Source organism: Polypterus senegalus, chromosome 9 (genome assembly GCF_016835505.1).
Source record: "Polypterus senegalus isolate Bchr_013 chromosome 9, ASM1683550v1, whole genome shotgun sequence".
Classification (NCBI taxonomy): Eukaryota; Metazoa; Chordata; class Cladistia; order Polypteriformes; family Polypteridae; genus Polypterus; species Polypterus senegalus.
Genome location: NC_053162.1, coordinates 48,055,338 through 48,069,868, shown reverse-complemented (window position 1 = coordinate 48,069,868; position 14,531 = coordinate 48,055,338). Strand labels below are relative to the sequence as shown.

The following is a 14,531-nucleotide window of genomic DNA, read 5'->3' as shown; positions in this document are numbered from 1 at the left end:
AATCCTATTTCAATATATCTTTAATTCCAGCAAAAACAATTGTGCAGTATTAAGTCAGACATGAACTATTTGGACAATGCTGGATAAAGTTAGATGGCAGTGGTTTGTGATTCCCAAAGAGACAGTGATCAAGTAATTGGTTTAAATGATAAAGTATAGAATGTGGCAATGGAAACTTCAAAGTAAATCAAAAGCTATTATGATGCGTATATATTTTTTTTTTTAAATCTAGATTTTATTTAAGGAACGGATAGATGTAAAGACAATGTGGGATGATGTTTGGTAAGATACATTTGTAGCAGTAAACATTGTTTTATACACTCACATAGCATTGAAAGTTATTATTCTGCATATATTTTTGTACAAAAAAGAAATTGATATAAAGATTAAAGAAAAATTGAACCATACTGACTTGCAGTTGGATGTGCCACCGTCTATGCTGTTCTTCAACCGCTGTAGCTCAGCACTAAGATGGTCCTTTCTGACTATTCAATGTAAAACACAGTAGTGGTTCTAAATTAACTTTCTGATGAGCCTGCATTTACCTTTGTTGTCTGCAAATATCCAAGAGTTTGCAGTCAGTCAGTGAATGAGTGAGTCAGTCGAGGACATGCAGCTTTATATCTGTCTGTCTATATAAACTGGGGGGTTTGTAGATAAAAAATGTTGAGTTAGAAAGCTACATGTTCAGTGAGGTCATGAAGAAGGATTCTTTATCTCTCAAAAGAGGTTCTGAAAAAACATTTAATGATATTGTAAGGAATAGGGCATAGCCCAAGATGACATTTAGTTCAACTTGGAGATGAGATGTAGATGAGAAGTAAAACCAAGATTTTGAAGAATTAACTAAACTCTGTGCATTTCCCCTCTGTGGAAGAGACATTGCTGGAAGCAAGTAGTGTGACTGTGCTATTATTTACTTGACAGAGGTAGAACTGCTCCGTTGTGCTGGGGGTAAATGAAATTTGGCTAGAAATACATAAAACATCAGGTATATCAAGTTTAGTATTGTAACTTACCGGTTTGTGGAAGGAGAGAACAGTGCCATAGGAGTGGATGTTTTGTGTGGGGACAAAAAGATGTGTTAAAATTACTCTGAGCCTCCTTGTGCTAAAGTAGAAATGGAACTAATGGTCAAACAGTGAGATTCCACTTTTCCTCTGAAACAATGGCTAGTGTTGTAGATTTTTTTTTGAAGATATTTGAAATCTAACCAATGCTATTTACATGTTTAGTGAAATTAATGAATGTTTTGAATGACTCTGTACAATGTGATATATCAAGAAAGATGGTGCATAGCTAATAGGTGGGTATTGGCGTGGTCACTGCTTCACCTCATTCTGCCTTTGCACACTGCAGAGTGACAGTTTTGCATATTTGTTAAGTCCTCCTAGTTGTAATTTTCATGGACTTTGTATCCAAGGTGAGATTGAGTGGCAGCAGTTCTTCAAGCATTATAGCTGGTGTTGGCAAAATAGGTGCAAAATCCCTCTTCAGAAGTGTTTTATCTAGCTACCTAGCTAGCTGCTCTACATTAAGTTTTTATTTTTTGGTTTTTTTTTTTTTTGGTCTACAACATATCAGTGACACAATGCATGGATGTATAAAATGTCATTTTAAGCCCACTGGCTGCTATAGAAAGAGAGAAATGTGTCCATTCAATTAATTCAACACCATCAAAAGTCAGAATAACTCTGCTACATTTACAAAACTCTAATTTCAATGCAACCAGATTCCAGTCGTCTTCTCATACAACTGAAACTCCAATGCTCTCCCGCCCCTCAGAATTTAGCGGGCTGAATACCACTTGAATGGATGAATGAATGAACCTTCTGTTTATTCAACGTATGGCATAATTATTCAAAAATGTATGACTTCTGGTTACACATCACTGGCTCAGAAAATGCAAAAGAAGCAGCTTTTTGAGTGGATGGACCTGACAGGCATTGATAAATTGATCCATTACTACTTCAGTGGTCAGTATATTATCCAGTTGCTTTGCTGTGGTGTGCAGTGATACTCTCATTCAAGGAGAGTAGCCTTCTTTGTGTGCTGCCACCAGCCTTGGAGCATGGCTACATTTGCTTTATTGCACATAAGATCCCTAAACATTTGCCATGTATATTTACTGTTTAAAGAAGAGTAAGGATAATAGAGCAGGCCTGTCGTATACATGCAGTTTATGATGATGATTCATCCTTCCTGTCATTGTACAGGTACAACAAAATGTAGTTATCACATACCCTTGGAGTCAGGGCACAGGGTCAGCTATTGTACAACACCCCAGAGCAATTGCAGGTTAAGCATCTTGCTCAAGAGCCCAACGGAACAGAATGACAGTAACAGGATTCAAACCGGCCATCTTCTGGATACCAGTGCAGATCCTTAGCCTCAGAGCCACCACTCCTTTGATTTCTTCTACTTGGGGAGGAGGGGAGGAACTCCACTTGCTGTGCCAGCTTGAATTTCTTAAGATTATGGACAATTGAAGGCTGCATAACCATAGTCAGGAATATGCTTCTGGGGTCTTGTTTATGAAACTTTTTCTGAAAGCACAGTTAGATCCATAAGTATTTGGACAATGATACAATTTTTATAAATTTGGCTCAATGTGCCACCACAATGGATTTGAAACAAAGCAATCAAGATGTAATTGAAGTACAGACTTTCAGCTTTAATTCAAGGGGTTTAATAAAAACATTGTATAAGCTGTTTAGCAAGGACAGCCATTTTTATACATGCAATGGGCTGAAAAGTATTTAGACAAACTAACATAATCAGACATTTAATGATCATTTTCAGTACCAATGATTGCCTGAAGTCTGGAACCCACAGCCATCTCCTAGTGCTGGGTTTTCACTCCAGCGATGATTTGCCAGACATTTATTGCACTTGTCTTCAGGTGCTGCTTGTCCGTTGGACTTTGTGCCTTCAGTTTTGTCTTCAGCAAGTGAATTGTTTGTCCAGTTGAGTTGTAGTCAGTTGATTGATTTGTTCATTGAAGAATATTCCACAATTTTGCATTGAAATCATTTAGTCTGCTGTCACTGTATGTTTTGCCTCATGTTTGTCTGTGAAGCATCATCCTATAAGTTTTGTAGCATTTGTCTGAATCTGAGCAGACAGTATAGCCCCGTACACTTCAGAACTCATCGTCAGTAAACACCAGTGACAGACTTCCATTGGCCATTGCCATAAAACTGCCTGAACCATGTTTTACAGATGATGTGGTATGCTGCAGATCATGAGCCATTCTTTTCTCTTCTCCGTACTCTTATCTGTCCATCACTCTGATATATAGTCCATTATTGATCCTAATTATATTTGAAAGAAAATTGTTCCAAAACTGGAGTGGTTTATTAAAAATGTTTTCTGGCAAAGTCAAATCAGATCTTCCTATGCTTGAGGATTACCAGTGGTCTGCACCTTGTGGTAAACCCTCTGTCTGTACTTTCATGAAGTCTTTTCTTGATTGTAGACTTTGACAATGACAGGCCTACCCCCCCCCAGAGATTGTTCTTGGTTTGTCTAAATGTCATTGTTTTTTCTTCATCAAAGCAAAATTTCTGTGATCATCCATTACAGTTGTATTCTAGGGTTGTCCTGGCCTCCTGGTGATGCTGAGCTCACCAGTGTGTTCCTTCTTTTTAAGAATGTAACCAATGGTTGATTTGACCACTCCTGGGGCCTCATGTGTAAATGGTGCATATGCACAAAAATGTTGCGTTATCCCGTTTCCACGTTCAAATTGCGATGTATAAAGGCACACACATTTCCACGGTAGCTCCAACCCTGGCGTACACAAGTTCTCCGCTGAGTTTTGCAGACTGGCGGCACCCAACGTCAAAGCAGAGCTACTGTTCCTGTGTGGTTACCCTTTCTTTTTTAGATCCACATCCCTCACGCGGCTTTATAAATACACTGAAATTAACCGCATATTGTTTATTAGTGTAATACATCTGATTGTAATTAACCTGTAACAATATAATGGTCCACGGAATAGCCAAAGTATTCCAAATACCATAGCTGCTTTAGCGTTGCTAGTCTCACTGCACCTTCTTCTTCTCCTTTCAGCCGCTCCCGTTAGGGGTTGCTACAGCGGATCATCTTTTTCCATATTACTCTCACTGCACCACTCAAGAGTATTTATATCACTGTATCTGAGTGGGGAATCACAGCAGCAGCTGATCGGAAAGAGAATTATTGGGATACAGCATCAAGCACACGCAACCTCAGCAATGCTGCCTATTTGAACTGCACTCATATGGCAAACACTTCAGAGCCTTTCCTATACTGACCTTGCGGTTCAGAAACAGTTTCATTCCAAGAACTCTAAACACAATCTATCAGTCCATCAAGTACTCCTTGTAGAACTGTTTGTACTTATAAGTACAATCACCTCATTGTAAACCTGCACCACTTTATAAAGCGCGTATTTACATGTGATGATGATATCATTTTTAAGATGAAATGCAGCAAAATATGTTTATTACATTATACAGATAAAACTTTAACTTCATTTAAATAATCTATAGTGTCAATAATTAAACATGTGAGGACATGATGCCGCAGCGCTAGCGAGGAGCTGGCGCTCCATTCATGGATTGTTCTTGCCTCACGCTGTATTCTTGCTGGGGCTGGCGTGACACGGGAAGGATAGATGGATAGGATAATTAAACATATACTATGAAGATATTTCAATGTCCCTTAATGTCTATTACAGAGCTGATTGTGTGGTGATTTGGGTATTTGGAGAAAGAAAAGTAAGGACAGGAATTGGAGGTTAGTACGTTTGAAAGAGACAATACTGCTGCAATAAATTATTTCATAGAAGGTCGCACACGGCACAGCAAGCATCTTGTGTGAGGCATGAACAATCACTGCGCCACTGTGTTCCCATGTTTAATAACATGGTTTATCTCCTATCATCATGAAAATGATATCAAGTATATATCTCAGTATTTTAATTATTCAGAGATGTGTAATATCACAAATGTAATGGATTCTGTTTGCTGTTGGAGGAAGAGAAAGCCTGTTTAAGAAGCACTTAGTGATTCACACACACAGAGCACACAGTAGATCAAACACAAAACAAAGCATTTAACGTGCTACTTTAGTTACGATAGGATTTGAGAAACTAGTAAATTAAACCATTTTAAGATGAAGTTTATGATGTTCTACTTTAATGACAAAATAAACAACGTGATTAAAGTGGAAATTTCGAGATTAAAGTTGACATTTTGTGCTTTTTTTCCCCCCACTGTGTGGCTTTTTTTTCTCTGTACCCTAATAAGCTTTCATATGACACTCAGACGGTGGGCTGCGACTTGCCTTTTCACGGCAACTTTGATATCTGACAACTTCTTATTTATCTCAGGCACTGTACGACTTTCTGAACTTGAGCTTTCAAGTTTTTCCGACACTCTGTCACTCGATCAACTTCCTTTTGTTGTTTATACCACTGTTTAAACCAACAAATAGTACGTTTTTCCTTGCCTCCACTTGGTATTTGCTGAAATTCTTCTATTAACCGTGCTTTTACCATTGTCTTTTCACAGAATACTGCACTTAAGGGCTATTTATATTGATGTGCATATTCAAAGAGGCATAATTCTGGGAGGAGATGGGCCAGGACAGCAGGCGCATGTATGTGTGTTACTTTTCACGCTGACTGTGATTTATGTAGCGGAAGAACGTGGAAGTTGGCAAACTCACAGATTTATGCATCTGGATTTTTTTGTGCACACGCACATTTCCGCTTTTGTCCGTATGCCATGTTATAGTGTGAATTCTACACATGGTGTTATGCATGAGGCCCCTGGTGTTTCTGCAATCTCTCAGATGGGTTTGTTTTTTAGATGGACTTTTTTAATTGCATTGACACCTCTTCAGACCTCATTTTGAAAATTCACAGTGACAGCTTCCAAATGCAAATTTCACACCTGGTATCAACTCCAGAAATTCTACCTGCTTAATAGTTAATGAAATAATGAGGGACCTTCTCCCACCTGGCTATGCAACAGCTTCTCAGTCAGTTGCCCAAATACTTCTTAGCCCCTGAAAATGCGGGGACCATATATAAAAATATCTGTCATTACTAAATGGCTTATATGACCTTTTGAATTAATGCTGAAAGCCTGCACTTCAATCATGTACAGTAATTGCTTCTTAATTTAAAATCCATTGTGATGGCATGTAGGAGCCAAAATTATGAAAATTGTGTCAATGACCAAATACTTATGAACCTAACTCCATGTTAACAGCAAAAAACATGAAAATGAATACTCCAAAAACAATAATTTATAAAACCTGGCATATACACATTTCTACGTAGTTTACCCTTTATTAATCACAATCATCTTGTAAATGTGTGTAAATGAATGCACCTCGAATTCTGCCTGGTTGCTGTCCCAAAACAACCATACCTGGATTATGCTAATCAGCCTTTTACATGTACAGTTACAATACTGCAGAACTTCATTGGTTTGTGGCAAATAGGGAGCCCGCCACCCATGTTCAAGAGTATTTGGTAGCCCTCTTCAACTGCCTGCGCAAGATCATGTGTGGCACCTGTCCTTTGCGTTCTGGGGGTCAAGGACAGGTGTAAGGCGCCAGAGTCTGAGCAGATAGCCACTATTATGATATGATTGCTGTTACAATGATTAGTATGGAACATATGAAAAACTGGGGTTCAGCCAGTTACCTGATCAACGTGTCAGCCTCCATGAGCAGTACCATCACATCTACCAAAGAAGCTACTTTGATTCAAAATAAATGAATCGCAGGTCGACCCATTGTAGAAATACTGACATTTGCGTGGAAGGCTGCTTACACATATTTCAAGCGTATGTACGTTTTGTAAATCTGACCCCTAGTCTCTCATCTGCCCATTTTGCCATATGTGGCTTATATGTTAACTAGAGGCTGTGCCATTTTATCTTGCTTATTTGTTTTCTTATGAGGTGGAGCTTTTGGGAGTTGGGCCTTGGGTCCTTATACGGTATGCACTTAATATGGTAAATTTCTCATTCCTGGCCACAAACAGTTTTGCGGAAAATGCTGTCATGCTCCATATACTGTTTTGAAATCATGTCCTGCCTCATGGGGCACAGAATATATGATGAACTTCTATCACTGAAACTTGTTGTGCCATGCGAAGGACAAACAAAACAATGCATTGAATGCTGCGGATGACTGCAACAATTGTATTCCACACTGTTCACACAATGAAGGCAGTGGGGTTGCTCTTTGGCCGATTCTAGTGCTGCCTTTTCTTTTAACATCTTGTTGCAAACTGTAATCCAAAAGAATGTGACAGGTGATTGGTAAAGTCTGGACATAAATAACCATGGTACTTGACACGTCGTTAGCATGCTGTAACATTTTATTATCCGTTGAAATACTTCCATAACCTCTAAGCTTTTTGTCTCACTCCTGTTTATTTTATTTATGGTTACATAAGTGAAATAAATAATGTATCTTTAGGGTTTTATTTATTATCATCAGCTATGGAGTTGTTCATGTCCTTGTTCTCAGCTAATTTATTAACATCTACACTCCCACCCCTCAGTTTAAGAATGTGATTTTATTGTATACTTGGCAGACCCTCTCCCAGTCCAAAGTGACATAAAAGATTGAAACAATATATTATTGCTTACATATTTTTTTGTGTATAACTGCAGCACGGGCAGCTTAAGTGATCTGCTGTGAGTCGGTGGTAAGTATTGAACCACAATGTTTAAATCTTCAGCCACTACACCACACTGCCAGCCTCACTAGCATTCTTTATTAATTTATCACCTTCCTATAGCAGACACCATGCCAAGGTTTTTTAAAAATACAGCGGTTTATATTGATTTTATACAGTTTAAACACAGATAAGTTGAGTGACTTACCCAGGGTCACACAGTGAGTCAGAGGCATGGGTTGAATTGTCAATCTTGGCATTTGAAGTAAAGTGTTTTTTCCACAAGACTGCACTGTATAATCTTTAATTTACGTCTCCTTAAACATCAGGGAATTCTCTTCATTGTTAATGTATACGACAGTACTGTAAACAAGTTCTTAAATGATTAAAAGTGGTTTTACTAACCTTCTCAAGTTTCCCTTTTAACATTAACCATGTAAAATTACATCCATATTGTTTCATGACATAACATTCTCAAACCTTTTTAAGCCAATTTTATGGTCATAAAGGACTGGAGCCTCTCCTGCCACCATTTGGGAACACGTTAGGCACCAACCTTGGAATGGACAACAGTCCATTGCAGTACACACTCATCCATTTGCTCATTCTGGGCCGATCTGGAATTACAAATTTAGCAAACATGCATGTCTTTGGCAATGCGGGAGGAAAACCCAGACAGACATAAGGAGAACTTGCTAAATCAGCACAAACAATGATTAGGTATAAGGTTTGAACTCAGGATCTGTGAGGCAGACATGCTCACCTCTGTGTCACTGGGCTTGCACTGGTGTTGCTTTATTTGTTATGTTGTGAATTTTTCATCACTCCATGCTTTGAGCTAGTTCTCTGATATGCTTGTACAAATTAGGTCTTCTGCAGTTGAACAACTGTAGACTCCCTAAAAGTTCATTCTTCATCCTCAGTTCAGTTCTGAATTAATAGGTTTTTATAGCTCTTTATGGCTCTATGATCTCTGGTGCCTACACAGTTCTTACAGAAAATGACATCCAGAGAAAACTGAAATCTTGATGAACATCTTCTGTGTGCATGTGTGTGTACTTCAGTACAGATTACCAGATGAAGTAGCAGGTGTTATTTCCATATGGAAAACACGGGATTGTGTCATGACTGTTTTTTCTTTTTTAGGAGTTTTTATGTGTATTTGTTAGAATATTTATTATTTTTATTGTGTTTTGGACTTGTACAACTTGCAAGCTGTCAATCAGTTCATAACTTGTAGTACTTTACTTACACTAATATTTTTCTCACATGTGCTTCTTCATAAACCATCTATCCATTTCATTTCTCCACCTGTGGCTTTCTTCTATCATGCAGTCAGATTCCATCCCAGCATTGGTGAGACAAGGCAGGAGCCAAGCTTAAGTGATGCTGGTCCATCATTGTCTCTCCTCACCACTTAACTGGATAAGGAGGTAAACACACATATGGCAAATGAAACCTTAACTTCCATCCTCCCATTACTGTATCTGTACTCACTTTGTCCAACATAGTGTTGAAGGAGCTACAACCTAACCCAGCCTGCAGGAGAAAACCTGAAGTTAAACAAATGCACAGCTCAAAATTAAGATGCAAATGTTTTCTACACTGAACTAAAGTACGTTTCTTATATGAGTGTCTCTTTCACTATCTAATTTGCTATCAAGTATCACACCTAAGTACCTAGCACAGGTTTTAATGTATGGTTCTAGTGAACCAAATGTACAATCAGCGAGCCAAAACATCACAATCTCAGTTTTCTTTATGTTAAAATCAAGGAAACTTAACAACATCCAACACTTCAGAGTTCAGTAAGGTCTTAAAAGCGTGACGCCATTGCAGTGGTAAATAAAATTTTGTGTCATCAGCATAACAGTGGAAAGAGCATATTTTTGTGTTTGTAAGAATTATTTATGAACATTCTGAAATCACTTCAGTTTTTTCACTACTGACTCTCAGGTATGAGAAAACCCCCATAAATGATATAGTGTTCGACTTGATATCTATTTATGCATGATGTCAAGGTTTTTGGGGTTCCCCCAAATTTTTGTCTCTGTACACTCGAAAGAAAAACCCTCATTTATAGGGTATTTGTTTTACATATTTTGTGCAAGAAATACTGTACACCCTTATGATAAAGAATAAACCAATAGACGTCTTCAGCAAAAATGATCATGAAGGTCTTGAAGTTGTGCATGTCATGGTAACTGACCACAAGGATTCACCCCTCACGAGATACTAGGGGTCAAACTTTGAACAAATGAGGATCGGTAATGCATGTAGGCATGTTGAGTGTCATTTCATGTTATTTTGAGGCTGCTAATCACAAATATATTTTTGATATTTGATTATTTTTCTGTGGTCCTAGCCCTCTAAGAGCCTCTCCCAGAAGGTTACAAATGACAGATTTCAAACATAAGCATGTATGGTATCTCTATAGACTATTTGAAAGTCGTGATTCTGAATTGTTATTTTACATTTTTTTTCCTATTGCAATTGAGAATATTTAAGACTTTAAACATTAAACCTGAAGTGTATATTTTAATACTTCAAATATTTGATGCAACTATGCTTATTTGTTATGTAGTTGTACCTCACGAAGCAAATGATTACATTTCTTATGGACACCCCCAGCTATTTTTAAACATAGACCCTAAGGGGCGCATGGACAATGGGAATAACATGGGACCCATGGGGGATCCCTCAATTGAGAGGGGCAGAGGAGCAGGAGCAGTCCCCAAGGCGTTCTGACAAACTTCTGCCTGTCACAGAGGACCTGAAACCAGCAAGGGCAAAACCTTGAACATCAACACCTTGCTCAAGACGGGTAATAAGGATGCCATTGACTGCTGAGTCAAAACCTACAGTAAGGTCTAAAAATCATAAATATAATAGCCTAAAATATCTTAACTATCCATCGATCCACTGCTTGAGCTCACCGTTGGAATTGCGGGCACACCACAGAGGCGGAGCCTACATTGTTGAGTGTGAATTGTAAAGCAGGAACGGAACACCTTTACAGGGTGCAGGACCAGTGCGTAGCATACACACCTGAATACACTTGTACACTCATTTACTCACACGGGAGCAATTAATTGGTCAACAATTTATATATGAGACAATACTACTACAGGACAAACCATAACATGCATGTCACAACGTTGACGGTAACCTGGCGTCTTGTCCTGTGCCTTGGAGCAAGGGGCGCCCACTCCTCTTTAAATATGTGATTAAATAAACTACAACAGTCGATACATGAATATTGAATTTTTAACAGTAGTTCCCAGCTCGTAAGGTAATCAATCAAATAAGGCAAAACGAAGAGAGTAACAAACGAACCTCAGTTCAGTCCTGACCTAGTTTGAAGTTCTCGTTAAGCCTGCGCTCATCGTCAGCCGGTTCCTTAGTTTTGAAGTCGCAGCCGTCACACAGGAAGGATTTTGGAGTTACGCAGAGCGGAAGTTGAGGCGGTTATTGGTATCTCGGCAGCAAGCAGCAACGGACGCAGGAAAGGCAAAGTGAAGCGGTAGAGAAGTCTCCTTTTACCGATACCCGAAGCACTCCCTCCTTTCCCTAAATTTCCCTTGGCTTTTCCTCATGGCTTCAAACTCCAACATTGACATCGAGGACGCCACCCAGCACCTCCGAGACATTCTGAAGCTCGACCGTGCCGGGAGTAGCGGTAAGAATGATTGTTGAGGCACGAGAGGCCACGATGGAAAGAATGGAGGAGGCCGATAGACAGAACGAGATGGGATGGGATTCCATTAGAAAAAGAGGTTCCTGAAGTAAAACTGTGAGGTTAATTTTAACAACAAGGTTACAGGTGAATTAGGAGAGCGGTCGGTTTGATTGTACAGAGCTCGTTTATAACGTGGATACTTCGAGAATGTGCGTACTCTCCTGACAGCACGTAAGGATTTTTTAAAAAATATGGTAACTTATTTGTGACCGTTCAGTCGAATGTTTAGATAAATTAAACGTATAAAACAGAGGATAAAGCGCATTTTTTGGCCGTAGTTTTATTCATTGTTAAAATCTTTTGCCAAGCGGTGGAGAAAACCACTACGCTAACCAATTTACGGTTATCGTTGTTTCTTTATACAATTATTCTGTTCCGGGAGATGGGTGGATGCTGTTTTTTTTTTTTTTTAAATTTTTGTTCAAATCCAGATATGAAGTTGGATTGTCAGTAGCTGCTCTAAATTGGGCTGCCGTCTTAATTCTAATCTGCTTTTATTGTTTTAATCCCGAAATAAGCAACATTTTTTCTCTTCAGATCCTTTTGTTTACATCATAACTAGTGCACATTAGTTTTGTTTTTTTAATGATTTTTTTTTTAAGTGCTCTATAATCTTTTAATAATCTAAATTTAGTTGTTTGTTACTGTAGCTGGAATTAACATTAAAGCATCCTCTTCTCCTTCTTGGCTTTCTGTGCCTTATGCACTTGTGTGTTCTTCTCAATTGTCACTTTAAAATAAAGTGGATAACAGATACTAAAAAAACTCTTGAGACACCAGAAGTACCATCCATTCAAAAAAAATGTAATCATTCTGTTAAACAAAAAGTTGTCTTATCCAACAAAAGTAAAGCACACAGCATAATTTACTTAGACATTTAAAAAGTAGTTGGTATAGTTATATGTAGTGCTGGGCGGTATGTCCAAAATTCTATATCGCGGTGTTTTTCAAAATTATACAGGTTTCATGCTATTTGACGGTATTTTTTTCCCATGCACAAGTGGATGTTGACCACATTTTTCGCTGCACTGCAATTACTGCAGTAGACTGGCTAAGAGTAACCTATTCCACTGTCATGAGAATTGTACATTGTACAAACAATTTTAATGTGCACACAAGTATTAATACAGGTTTACATGGCACCATAAAGTGATAGTTTTCTAGGAGGTGGCACTAATGAAGAGAAGGAATCACATTGCATGACAGTTGCAGTCAAAATATAGAACCTTTTTATTGAACAAATTTTGCAAACAATTTAAACTATAATTTTGACAACATATTTTCAACCATCCAAGGAGGCATTTATACTTGGTAAAATATCCAGAGGTGCTTGTCAAAAGTTGTATTGCACTGAACATGTGTTAGAAAAGGAATAAATCGCAAATATTTTTTTGTAAACCAACTACACTTTGTGTTAATGTTAACAATCTCTGTCCACTGACACGTTAGCTATATGGATTGTAATGGTGTTGGTTATTTCGATCCACCGTTTGCTTTTTTTTGTCGTAGGCAGTACCTCTAGCAAACGTGTCTACAAGTGACGTCTGACACGAGTGTCCTCCTGCTTTTTCAGTTTTACCTGAGGACGTGGAGGGTGCCAATCTTAGTTCCATACATTCATGGTACTCCAAAGCATGTTTGCGGCTAAGGTGGTGCAACAAATTGCTCGTGTAGCCGCCTCTGACAACAACTTTAGCTCGACAGCATTTGCAGTAAATAGTTGTTTAGTCCACATCCGACCTTTTAAAACCTAAGTATCTCCAGACCACTGACATGGCTCCTTTTTGCGGCAAAAGTTCTTCTGTGTCATCATATTCAGTTATCGTCTGCTACTGCTTCAGTTTCAGAAAGTTCTCTGTCCATTTTCAGTGCTCAATACCTTCACTAACGCTGTACTCCGTTGCATGCATGTTTAGCGGTTTAGCAGTGAAAAAGGTCACCCCTTAAACAGTTTCCATGTTCTGAATGTTGTTTAGGCTATTTAAACCGGTGTTGTGGTATAAGAAAAATCCATATCATAACAAAAATAAAGAACGGTTTTCGGTATGAACCGGTATACCTCCCGGCACTAGTTATATGGATGATTATTCATGGTAATACTCAATGCAGTATGTGTTAATTGCATTGCATATGGTACATTTAATTTTTGGCACATTTTTATTGTGTTATAACCAAATGACTGTGATTCACTAGTACAAGCAATTTTTGTGTCAGTTTAAAATGCAGTGCAAAGATGAAATGAATGCTCAGAGATAACTTGTCATAATGAAAAGCAAAGCAAAGCAACAATATTGCCTTTCACATAGTGGCTTCTCACAGTTTATTCCATTACTAGCTAAATACCCGCGCTTCGCAGCGAAGTAGTGTGTTAAAGAAGTTATGAAACAGAAAAGGAAACATTTTAAAAATAACGTAACATTATTGGCAATGTAATTGTTTTGTCACTGTTATGAATGTTGCTGTCATCAAGGGTATTTATACATATATAAATAGATATATATCTACATATACACATCTACATATATATATAAACATATCAACATGTGTATATATACACATACATATACACACACACACACACAAATATACACATACATATATATATAATATATATACACACACATATATATATATATATATATATATATATATATATATATATATATATATACTGTGTATATATATATATATATACACACTGTATATACTATACTATAGCAAAATCCCTGCGCTTTGCAGCAATGAAGTACTGCTTTTAAATTTTTATTAAGAAGAAAAGAAAACCTTTTTAAATGGAGGGAAAATATACCAATAACTATCTGTTAAGGATCTCTTTGTATAGCACGTTGTCAGGTCAGCACTCCGGTTGTAATATGACCAAGCTGTGCACTGAGCTTACTTTTGAGAATGCAACGTATAGTTGTCCAGGATAAAAGCAATGTTGCCTCAAATCAATGGCAACCTTTTGTAGGGTCTGTCGCTGAGACTTATTAATTGTCATCGCGAAGCAGAGCCTTACTGGAAATTTGAGGCATTTGAGTTGAAATGGGAGATCAGAGGGAATAACGGTGATGCGAGGAAGACATTCAGAGTGTGGCGCTCTGC

At 38.1% G+C, this 14,531-nt stretch overlaps 1 protein-coding gene and 1 long non-coding RNA gene across 3 annotated transcripts in view; one reads left to right on the top strand and one right to left on the bottom strand.

Annotated features, from left to right (window-relative positions):
* Positions 1-11,103, bottom strand: part of LOC120535323 — a 48,250-nt gene extending 37,147 nt beyond the window's left edge. For both annotated transcript variants that reach the window (XR_005634885.1, XR_005634886.1), the window contains exon 1: positions 11,024-11,103. This is a non-coding gene — a long non-coding RNA (uncharacterized LOC120535323). The remainder of the gene's footprint in view (positions 1-11,023) is intronic.
* Positions 11,104-11,216: 113 nt separating this feature from the next.
* edc4 (enhancer of mRNA decapping 4) overlaps positions 11,217-14,531 on the top strand; it is a 113,047-nt gene continuing 109,732 nt past the window's right edge. The window contains exon 1 of the mRNA XM_039763082.1: positions 11,217-11,366. Coding sequence (XP_039619016.1) covers positions 11,282-11,366 — 85 coding nt within the window. The 5' untranslated portion in view covers positions 11,217-11,281. The remainder of the gene's footprint in view (positions 11,367-14,531) is intronic.